We start from the raw sequence: 12,431 nt of genomic DNA on the forward strand, positions 1-12,431 counted from the left end.
TAAAAAGAATTAGAAATCAGAAAAACATAAATGACTTGAAAACTTTGAAATATTCAACAAGCCTCTGGTCGCCTTCCAGGAAACTTTCCCACTTTTTCGAGGTATTGGCAGTTCTCATTTACAGACTTTTTCCGGTACAGAGAAAACGTGAAAGTATGTAGTATTGCTCGTATATCCCTCACATTAAGACATCAAAAAGAAAGCAGTTTGACTTCTGAAGTTTGATGCAAAATGAATCATTAAAATATACGACTCAGCAGGTTTTACTCCAGTCATGCCTGTATTTTAATATTCTGTGGTGTTATACACCCTGTTGTGATGTGATTAGAACATTTCTCCATTATGCTAACATCTTTGGGAAAGCACTTTAAACATTTCAACACTCTATTATATTTAAAATAGAAATGTATGCTCAGCACATAAGATGAGGAGGAAAGTTAATCTGATCCACAGTTTTCATCTACAATGAATATAGAACTTTATGTTAATGGCCAAACGTTAGAAGCATTTCTGTTAAGATCAGGAATAAAGAATTGAAGGGATGATCCCTGTATATCACCACTTCTACCTCAGGAATATACTGGAATTTGTAGCCATGTATATAGCCAGTCGGTTAGAAGTACCGGAAGCCCAGGACTTGGAATTTGCATCTGAAGTGGAGGCAGTGTTGTGCGACTGAGTCCTAAATCTCTGGGGTCTGCGCTAATTCCAAGCAGTTGGTTTCAGAATTGAATTTATAGGACACCCAGTTGGTGTCCGGAGGGCTGGAGAGTTGGTTGGTGTAGAGAAAACCCCACACATTTGGTCTCAGAAGTGTTGTGTGTAAAACAGCTCACCCTATTGTTGATTAAAAATGATCTTATGTATGTTGGTAGCTAAATATACGTGAAGAGAGGCACCTGGCTGGCTCAGTTGGTAGAGCATGCAACTTGATCTCGGGGTCCTGAGTTCATGCCCATATTAGGCATAGGGATTACTTTAAAACAAACAAACAAACAAACACACATGAAGAGAGGAAGTAGAAACGGTATCAAGGGAATTTTCTGATGGTTTGTTCATTTGCATTCTTGACTTTTCTTTATTTTTGACATGTGGAGCAACCAGCGGACCCCCCCTAGGAGTGGAACACTTGGTGCTACAAGGAACTCTTGAGGGTGCTTGGGTGGCTCAGCCGGTTAAGCGTCTGTCTTCAGCTCACGTCATGATCCTGGGGTCCTGGGATTGAGTCCCTCCTGCTCATGTGCTCACTCTCTCTCAAATAAATAAATAAAAATCTTCAAAAAAAAAAAAAAAGGAACTCTTGAAACAGCATTGTTTTTGTTTTTAAGATTTTATTTATTTATTTATTTATTTATTTATTTATTTATTTATTTATTTGACAGAGTGAGAGCGCGCAAGCAGGGGGTGCAGCTGAGTGAGAGGGAGAAGCAGGCTCCCCACTGAGCAGGGAACCTGATGTGGGGCTGGATCCCAGGATCCTGGGATCACCACCCAAGCTGAAGGCAGACGCTCAACAAACTGAGCTACCTAGGCACCCCTGAAACACAGGTTTTAACAACAAAAACAACAAAAACTCTACAAACTCAATCACCAAATTTTAAGTCCTTTGCACCCCTTTATTTGCATCTGGGTGCCTGGAAGTTGACAGGCAGGAGGCCTCCCGCCCCCACCCGTTCTCCTCTAAGCAGTCCTGAGAAAGGAGAATGTGAGGATGAAGCAACGCGGAGGGGTGAGAGAGCCCAATTCTCTAAGAGGCTATTTTAGAGGGAAGCTGGACTGATAATTCTCTATTAGGCCCTGCAAGACCCCAGCTAGACAGAGGAGAAATAATCTTAGGTATTTACAGCCAACTGATGTGCAGAACGTGCCAAAAACACACACCGGGGAAAGGAGAGTCTCTTCAGTAAATGGTGCTGGGGAAATCGCATCTCCATCCACAGGCAGAAGTTGAAAGTAGAACTCTACCTCACATCATACATAAAATCAGCTTTAAAAATGTATCAAAGGGACGCCTGCATGGCTGTTGGTTAAGCGTCTGCCTTTGGCTCAGGTCACGATCCCAGGGTCCTGGGATGGAGTCCTGCATCCGGCTCGGGAGCCTGCTTCTCCCTCTCCCTCTGCTTGCCACACCCCCTGCTTGTGTTCTCTGGCAAGTAAATAAATATTTTTAATAAAAATGTATCAAAAACTTAAAGTCCAAGACCTGAACCTGTAAAACTCCTAGAGAAAACAGGAAAAGTGTCTTGACGTTGGCCTGTGAAATGGTTTTTTAATTTGACACCAAAACCACAGAGGGAAAACAAGTTAAAATGAACAGGTGTGACCACATCAAACTACCAAGTTTCTGCACAGGGGCGCCTGAGTGGCTCAGTTGGTTAAGTGTCTACCTTCAGCTCAGGTCATGATCCCAGGTTCCTGGGATCGAGCCCTGCATCGAGCCCTGCTTCAGGCTCCCTGCTCAGTAGGGAGTCTGCTTCTCCCTCTCCCTGCTCTGCTTTCTCTCTTGTGTTCTCTCTCTCTTGAATCAATAAATTTTTTAAAAAATTTTCTGCACAGCAGAAGCATCCATCAAGAGTGAAAAAGCAATCTATAGAATGGGAGAAAATATTTGCAAACTATGTATCTGATATGGTGTTATTATTCAAAATATACAAGGAACTCAACCCACAGAGGGAACCTTCCTCAACTCAATAAAGAACAGCTACAAAACCTTATATACAGTGAACATCAAGCTTAATGGTGAAAGACTGAATACTTCCCCCACAGTTTGGGGATAAGGCAACAATATCCTCTGTTACCACTGCTGGTCAACATACTATAAGCTATAGCTAATGAAATTAGGGACAGAAAAGTGACGGAGGCCAGAAAGGAAGGTATAATCGTGTACCCATCGACAGAAGGTATTGTAGTTGCAGTAGGCTGAATGCCTCCCCGCAAACACACACAAAGGATAGGCAGAGCCTCATCCCTATAACCTGCAAGGGTTACGTTCAATGTCAAAAGGGAGTTTGCAAACGTGCCCTAGTTACGGATCTTGAGATGCGCGATGATCCTGGATTATCTGATAGGCACGGTATAATTAGGAGGGTGTGATAAGAAGGATGCCAGTGGAGTTGGAGACACAGAGAAGCTGTTGCTCTGATAGAATCAGGATGGATAGGTATCAAGATGTCACCTTGGAGGAAGTGGGCCATGAGGCAAAGCATATAAGCAGTCTTCAGAACTTGGAAAGTGCAAGGAAACATACTCCTCCCTGGAATATCAAGAAGGTTAACAGTGCCGTGGATCCATTTTAGACGTCTTATGTTGAGTACTATAAGAGAATAAATTTTGTTTTAATCCATGTAGTTTGTGGTAATTTCTTACAGCCGCATTAGGAAACTAATGAAATAGTACACCTAGAAAAGCCCATGGGATCTACAAATCTCTAAAGTAAGTGAGATTAGTAAATTATTTATTTATTTTTTTAGTAATCTCTACACCCGATGTGGGGCTTGAACTCATGACCCAGAGATCAAGCATTGCATGCTCTTCCGACTGAGCTGGCCAGGTACCCCATGAGATGAGTAAATTCTGAGTACACGAGAGATCAACATTTTTAAAAAATCTATCTCGGGGCACCTGGGTGGCTGAGTCAGTTAAGTGTCTGACTCTTGATTTTGGCTCAGGTCATGATCTCAGGGTCGTGAGATCGAGTCCCATGTCGGGCTCTGTGCTCAGGGCAGAGTCTGCTTGAGATTCTCTCTCTTCCCCTCCCTCCACCGCTCCCCACACTCATGCTCTCTCTAAATAAATAAAATCTTTTTAAAAATCTATCTTATTTCAATGCAGTAGCAATTAGCAAGTGGAAACTGAAATCAAAAATACAATACGTACAACTGCTTAAAAAGGAAAAAGTACAAACATATGTTATTTAACAAAACACTGATGGGATTTTGATGCTAATAATCTATAAAAGATCACACAAATAGAGACATACCACAGCCATTTATTGGAAGATACAACACAGAAATGATGTCAAATGACTGCAAATTGATACACAGGCTTAACACAACTTCTATCAAGATATCTTGTAGACATAAACAAGATTATTCTAAAAGTTATAAGGAAAGGTAAAGGAACTAGAATAGCTAAAACATCTGAAAAGGAAGAAGAAAGTGGTTGGAATCACTCATTCTAGATTTCTAATATAGTGAAACGTAATCAAGACTACATTGTATTCGTGGAATAAGAGACATATAGATCAATGGAAAAGGCCAGAAACGGCCCCACACAAGTACCTCCAACTGAGGTTTGACAAAGGTACCAAGGCAACTGAATGGAGAATTAAAAAAAAAAAAAAAATGATGCTGGACCAGTTGACTTCCCATACCAGAAAAAAAGAAAAAAAAGGTGTCTGAGAAAGCTTCACACCTGTACAAATAGTAGCTCAAAAATGATCATAGTGGGGCGCCTGGGTGGCTCAGTTGGTTAAGCGTCTGCCTTCGGCTCAGGTCATGATCCCAGGGTCCTGGGATCGAGCCCCGCATCGGGCTCCCTGCTCGGCAGAAAGCCTGCTTCTCCCTCTCCCATTCCCCCTACTCATGTTCCCTCTCTCGCTGTCAATTAAATAAATAAAAATCTTTTAAAAAAAAATGATCATAGTTTTAAATGTGAAATGTAAAACAATAATACTTTAACCTAGAAAAGATTTAGAAAAGAAACAACAGAATAATATCTTCAGGATCTATATACCTTTGCTATATCTCTACGTATCTTTTTTTTTCCACCTAGAGTTTTAACACATTTTGGCTTTAAATTATTCTGTGGCATGTACTATCTCAGGTTAAATTTAGAGAACTTGAGAGTTAGTTATTTTATTCCTCATAAGAATTCCCTGATGTGGATTCTGTTGTGAAAGTTATGGAAGAAATATAAAAATATTCATGACATTTGTAAGACTTCTTCCTATTATGAATTATTTTGTTCTGCGATGAACTGGTGAACCCAAGGACACACTGTTGCTTTAAAGGCCTTTAGATGTTCAGTAAATCTGTAGGTTTCTCTCTGGTATAAAGAATCTCATGACATCAAAGGCATGAATGTTTGACAGGAAGCCTTCAGATTCATTAAACTTGCAAGGCTGCTCTCCAGTATGAGTCCTGTGATGTTCTGCAGTTTTGATCCACGGGCAAAAGCCTTAGCACGCACATTACATTAATGTGGTTTCATCAAAGATGTATATCCTGATGCCCAGTGAGTTGTGAAGCCTGTGTAAGTCCCCTGCCACATACGTTACATTTATATGATTTCTCTTTAGGGTGGACTCTCTAATGCCAATTCATGCTTGAACTTACAATAAAGGCTTTATCACACTCATTACGTTTGTTACTCCCCAGTATGAATTCTCTGATGACTTGCAAGGCTCGAATTTTGACTGAAGACCTTCCCACATACATTACATTTATATGGTTTCTCTCCTGTATGAATCATCTGATGTCTAGTGAGGTTTGAGCGTTGAATAAAAGATCTGCCACACTGATTACATTTGTATGGTTTCTCTCCAGTATGAATTCTCCGATGACTAGGAAGGCTCGAACTCTGACTGAAGACCTTGCCACATTCATTACATTTGTAAGGTTTCTCTCTAGTGTGGATTACCTGATGGTAAGTAAGGCTTGAATACATACTAAAGGCTCTGCCACACTCGTTACACTGGTAAGGCTTCTCTCCAGAATGAATCCTGCGATGACGTGCAAGGTGTGAATCGTAACTGAAGACTTTCCCACATTCGTCACACTTGTAATGTTTCTCTCCTGTGTGGATTATTTGATGTCTAGTGAGATGTGAGCTCTGATTAAAGGCTTTGCCACACTCAGTACATTTGTAAGGCTTCACACCAGTATGGATTACCTGGTGGTTAGTGAGTTGTGAGCTATACGTAAAGGCTTTGCCACACTCACTACATTTGTAAGGTTTCTCTCCAGTATGAATTCTTCGATGGCTTGCAAGGCCTGAACTCTGACTGAAGACCTTGCAACATTCATTGCACTTGTAAGGTTTCTCCCCAGTGTGGATTACCTGATGGTTAGTAAGACTTGAACACTCACTAAAGGCTTTGCCACACTCATTGCAGTGGTAAGGTTTCTCCCCAGTGTGAATCCTGTGATGACGTACAAGGTGTGAATTGCGACTGAACACCTTGCCACACTCAACGCATTTGTAAGGTTTCTCTCCAGTGTGAATTCTTCGATGACATGCAAGGTGTGAGTTGTGACTGAAGACCTTCCCACATACATCACATTTATATGGTTTCTCTCCTGGATGGATTATCTGATGTCTAGTGAGGTGTAAACTGGGATTAACTGCTTTGTCACACTCATCACGTTTGTAAGGTTCCTCCCTAAGGTGTGCTTTCTGGTCTTGTGTGAGTAATGAAGAACGCAAGAAATCATTCCCACGTTTGTTAGAAATGTTGGTGTGGACACTAGGAAGAATTCTGGGATGTGGTGAAACTGAAGACCCATCGTTGACAGACTTCTCAGCTTGGTGATATTGGTAAATTTTCCCTTCAGTATGAAGTATCTGCACTCCAGCCAGACGTGACTGAAAGCTTAGTCCAAACCTGTTTTCAATTGGTTTATTTCCTGCATCTCTTCCACCATATTGATCTCTTCCACCATTGAGATTTTTGTTAAGGGTCACAAGCACTGCTTTGTAATTTCTTTCACCGTCTCCCCACTGACACTCAAAGTCACGAATATTTTTCTGGATTGCTCTAAAGGCATAATCTTCGGTGTCACGGCTTTTATGTCTTTCCAATATAACCGTCTGCAATACTTCCCCTGTATTACTGTTCTCTTTGGGTGGTAATTCCTTGATCATACATTTGGAAGAGATGGCTACAAGATATAAAGAACCATAGGTTTCCCATTAATTACAGAAAAATTTCATATTGAAAAACAAATTACACCAAAAGTAGTACATATTTTGATCAGTTATGAAATGGAACCATGATCTTCAATTTTTAGGAACACAAAAGGAATAGGATTCTTTAAGATAAAAGGGTGATTATATGTAATTCAAATTAATTTTAGAGAAGCCTACTTTAAGTAATCAATGGCAAAAAAAAAAAAAATCAGTGTACAAACTTATGCTAGCCCTGAAGAAGGGGTATTTTGCCATCGTGGCCCAAAATCACACACCACTTCACAGAATATATATGGCTCGGTCATATCTGAAGAGACAAAAATACCATACATGTTTACTGTATACTTCTTGTGTACCAATCAATGCTCAAGTACAGCATGAAATACTCCAATGCTAAAGAATCCGAAACAAACTTATCTAACAAGTAATCTAGTAAATGGCAATTTGGAGTTGGAAAACCATAGAAGCACTGGGGAGATGAGGAAGAATTTAATCAAACAAAGTTACAAAAATATTTTTCTGAATACTGGTTATAAAACCGTATTCACCTGGAATGGCCATTTTGCAATATTAACAAGTGGTTTAAGTCAGTTATGTTGCATTATACGTTCAGAAAAACCAGCATCTATAAATCACGACAATTAATAAAACATTCTAGTAACCTATAGTGAAACCACAATAGAAATAATAAGTAACCACAATTACACAAAATTAAATTACAGTTTGTGGAATTCTTAACAAATCTCTCTTAGGAAAAAAAGCAAGGGCTTCTATTCTAGAACCAGCACACAATATGAGAACTGGAATTTGTGTTAAGACCACTCACTTTTGAAATATCAAGTCACGTAAATACTTCAACATTATAAAGAATGATAGTTGGAGAAAGAAGTCAGAAATCACAATTATGATTTTAAGTAATCTCTATACCCAACGTGGGGCTCAAACTCATGACCCAGAGATCGAGAGGCACAGGCTCCACCGACTGAGCCAGCCAGGCACCCCATAAATCACAATTATGATTTTATGCCTGCAGTTATGTAACAGCCAAGCAACGGAGCAATTCCCTATTTACACACTGTTCTTTAATTTTTTAGGTCATTGTCCACAAAGTATATGTAATAAAGAGCTTGTGCATGAAAACCTTATTAACTAAGGCCAGATCAAACACTGTTTAGACAAAACTGCAGAATAAAAACATACAAAATATAATACGGGCTGCATGGTCGGAAAGTCTGTGTCCACCCCAATGTGATGGTGTTGGAGGTGGGTTCTTTGGCAGGTCATGAGGTTGGAGTACCGTGAATGGGATTAGAACTGTTATAAGAAGAGATATGAGTGCTTGCTACCTCTCACTCTTTCCATCATGCAAAGACACAGCAAGAAGACAGTGTTCTAAATCAGAAAGGGAATGCTCATCAAGAAATGAACTGACTAGCACTAAGATTTTGGACTTGCCAGTCTCCAGAACTGTGAGAAATAAATTTCTGTTAGTTAAGCCATCTGGTTTATGGTATTTGTTATGGTAGGCTGAGCCAAGACATAGGCAAAAGGCCAACTGATTAAAATCATGACAGAAGGTTGCTGCATCTTACTAAGCAAAGGAATTTCTGAGACTTTACTATAAAACATGGAATATTCTAAACCTTCTAATAGCGCTAACATGGTTAAAAGCCTCAAAGCAAGGGGCACCTGGGTGGCTTAGTCAGTTAAGTGTCTGTCTTCGGCTCAGGTCATGATCCTGGGATCCTAGGATCGAGCCCCGCATCTTCGTCAGGCTCCCTGCGGGGAGTCTGCTTCTCCCTCTCCCTTTGCCCCTCCCTCCACTTGTGTGCATGTGCGCTCTAATAAATAAATAAAATCTTTAACAACAACAAAAAAAGCATTGAAGTAAATTATCACTATTTTTTTTTTTTTTAGTAGGCTCCATGCCCAGAGTGGAGCCCAGTGCAGGGCTTGAACTCACGACCCTGAAATCAAGGCCTGAGCCAAAATCAAGAGTTGGATACTTAACTGACTGAGCCACCAAGGAGCCCCCAACTTACCACTGTTTTTTAAATAGGGCCAGTAGGCACACGGGGTTTATGTTTCTAACTCCTATTTATAGAGAAAGTTAGAGAAACAGGATTGCCCTGGGCCTGCAGGTTCAGACAATGTGTTCTTATGCACGACTGCCTACATGTCACAGTCAAGACCACAAGCTCTGAAATAAATACTTCGATGGAGACAGCAGAGCTGAGTTATGTTGCTAACAGTGTTGCTCAGCCATCCGGAGTACCTCGTCACCCCTTGCACATAGAGATTTCCGTAGTGTCCTGAAACAGTGATACAGTGGGTAAACAGGGACCCTTCCTTACACAGTGAGAGCAGTGTGGCTGGTGAGGGGTCCTGTGGGAACGAGGGTGTTTGAGAGTACAAAATTAATATGCTGGTAAGCACTAGCGCAGTCCATCCCCATCAAGGTACCACGTAAGGAGAGGCCAGAAGGAAGGCGAGGAGTGGAGGGCGGGAAGTCAAGAGCACATGCGAGAAGTGGTCGAACCTGCCAATCTATGGGAAGACAAATGTACCAGGGCAGTTAGAATTGCGACCTTGGAAAAAAAGAAGGAACTGGTGTGGCAAATACTATCATGCTGTCCCGTTCTTAACTGCAGGAATTACAGTATGGGTGTGGGCCAAAACGGAAGACATTTAACACGGAGGGAGCATGATGACGCGGGAAGAAGCCATGTTTAGAAACAAGGGAGGATGGGTGGCTGCTGAGGGCGAGGCAGAGGGGAAATGGCAAAACGCTGGTAAAGGGGATAAAATTTCAGCTACACGGTGAATAAGGTGTGAGGAGCTAATGTACAACATGGTGACTATAGCTGATAATGTCATTAACTGAAATTTGCTCAGAGGACAGAGCTTAAGTGTTCTCACCAAAAAGAAAAAGAAAGAAAGGAAAAACAAGTGGGGTAATGTGTCTTACTTGATTATGGAAACCCTTTCACAACCTATGTGTATTTCAAATCACTGTGGGGTACACTTTAAATATATTACAATTTTCTTTGTCAATTACACCTCAGTAAAAGCTGAACAACAGTTTCAAAATTTTATCCACCCACTGCCTCCTCTGAAGACCTAGAGAACAGTTTACATAAATATTTCACTTTCTTCTAAGAACTAGGGAATCAAAAGCACAGGGGTAGAACAAATGGAATTGGATATTTTGTTTTTCGTGAGGCTTTATGCATACTTGAGCTCTGGCACCATGCCTGATTAATTGCGCTGATCATCGGAAGGAAGTGTAAATGCAAAGTCCAGATGCCACATTCATTTCTGAGTCGACAGGGCTTCGATCTCAGTCAAGCAGGGCAGGGGCTCTCAGGCCAACAAGGGGAGATACAAAGATACCCAAGGGCAGACCCCCTCTGCTGGAGGGACATTTTCCTCACCCAGGAAGACCAGGTTCCTGTAGTTCTCCACCATCACGTCCCTGTACAAGGCCCTCTGAGCAGGGTCCAGGCACTCCCACTCCTCCTGAGAGAATTCTATGGCCACATCCCTGAAGGTCAACCATCCCTGAAATGAGAACACATTTCACCAAGGAACTATGGAGAGAGTTCTTATCTTCACATAAAACGAGAAGAGGAGAGATGTGTAAGGATGGATTCAGATGAAGTGGGTGTTCTTACAGATCCACATAAGGTATTTCTGAACAAGTTATGTGTCCCTTATTTTGGCCTATTATACTTTACCATAAGAGGTTAGGATGGCTTCTCAATCAATATGGCTTTTTTCATTTTTGTGGACAATATAAGAAATATAAAAATAGGAAATCAGGGGTGCCTTGCTGGTTCAGCCAGAGGAGCATGTGAGCCTTAACCTTGGGGTTGTGAGTTTGAGCCCCACATTGGGTGTAGAGATTACTAAGAAAAAATAAACTTAAAAAAAAAATAGACAATCAATACAGGGCTACCTATAAGAAGTGTCATTTGTTGTGTTTTACGCACTGAATGATATTCAATATCTAGATGAGCTAGGGCACAAGTGGTATCTTCAGAAACGACAATGTCCACAATGACTTTAGAGAAAGGCCAGAATCTAAAAATTGGGATAATGACAGCAACCGCAATGAATAAAAGCTCTTGAACGCTTCCCAGGTGCTAGGCATTACACTAAATGCTTTACACGCACTAACTGTACCAACATCATCACGCATTAAAGACAGATCTGTTCCCATCGTCCTGAGGAGACACCTGTGTCACACACATTCCCCAAAACCCACCCAAGCTCAAATGCTAAGAAATGGCAGAACAAGCTCCTGAATCCAGACGTTTAGGCTTTGGAACTGAACTTAAACAATTAAACATATATACCAGACAGCATCAAGAGTATGCTAACAGAGGGTTCCCTGAGACAATGTGAAGTAAGTTCAAGGCTAAGAACGTGGAAATGGATAAAAGGTCATTATACATGAACACACATGCACATAAATGTCATTCTTCTTATACTGTTTAACTTGTGCTAGAGTAGCAAAAATGTAAAGCCATGGAAAATGCTTAAGATTTAACCTCAACAATTAATAACTTATTTGTGAAGTAATGCTAATGTCTTTTCAAAAACTAGGGGCTTGCACATCCATGCATTCATGCACAAACATATATATATATATACACTTAAATGTACTGAAATAAGAGAAGTCATCTCTCCATGACACAAAGAGGCCTCCTCATAGGCTCCACGTCATTGAGGCAGCTAGAGATGGACTCTAAGTGGAAGGAGAGGGACTGAGGGAAGGCCTGGGGGGGTGTGGACAGACATGGCTCAGGCAGGACACTTTAGAGTCAGAGAAGATTAGCGAGTCCAACAAGGGCATAGCAGGAATGAGAGACAGAAAATTAACCAAGAATATGACTTTACCTGATAAACAGCCATTCCAGACTCCTTCCTTTCCTCTTCCTCCTCTTCCAGGCTTCTTCCTCAGACAAGATCAGTCTTGAGAATTCAATCCTAAGGATCAAGAATCTGCAGTTTAATGCTTAGAATCAATCTACGTCCTTCCTGCACCACAACCTCACACAGGGAGACCTCTCCGTGTGGAAATGACAGTCCTCTGCTGCCCACTGCCACAGGAGGGGGGCTCAGGGACAGTGAACTCCTCCAGACACCAACAAGTGAGTGTCCCCACCCCTTTCTTCAGAACTGGCCGCAGCAGTGGGGACCTGGGCTGGACCCGGCATTCCCCTCCAGGTCACAGACCCGCCCTGATCACACCCACGCAGAGCAGGGCCCCCTCACCTCTCCCTCAGAAACGGAGGACCCAGAGCCTTGGTGCTCAATGCTGGATACACATCAGAAGCGCCTGGGACACTTTAACTGGTACTGAGGCTGGGCCCTATCCCCCCGTGACCACTGGAAGGGGACTCTCTGGGAGGGCCACAAGAGCTGTATCTGCAATCCAGTGTGAGGCTGGGTGCAGCACACTCCCAGGAGGCCAGCCCAGCACACCTCCCACCTTCTGGCTCTGCTCGCCCCTGGGG

General features: G+C 41.9%; 2 protein-coding genes across 2 annotated transcripts in view; one reads left to right on the top strand and one right to left on the bottom strand.

Annotated features, from left to right (window-relative positions):
* The window catches only part of LOC112806781 (uncharacterized), a 30,755-nt gene extending 18,760 nt beyond the window's left edge, over window positions 1-11,995 (bottom strand). The window contains 3 exon segments of the mRNA XM_073889101.1: window positions 5,372-6,881; window positions 10,344-10,470; window positions 11,812-11,995. Of these exon segments, the coding sequence (XP_073745202.1) occupies window positions 5,372-6,881; window positions 10,344-10,470; window positions 11,812-11,826 (1,652 nt within the window). The 5' untranslated portion in view covers window positions 11,827-11,995.
* Window positions 1-12,431, top strand: part of LOC112806549 (uncharacterized) — a 77,339-nt gene that overhangs the window by 52,161 nt on the left and 12,747 nt on the right. The gene's annotated exons all lie outside the window — the stretch shown is intronic.

The sequence above is a fragment of the Callorhinus ursinus genome, unplaced genomic scaffold (assembly GCF_003265705.2).
Source record: "Callorhinus ursinus isolate GAN/ISIS: 27379988/994484 unplaced genomic scaffold, GSC_fseal_2.0 scaffold101, whole genome shotgun sequence".
Taxonomy (NCBI): Eukaryota; Metazoa; Chordata; class Mammalia; order Carnivora; family Otariidae; genus Callorhinus; species Callorhinus ursinus.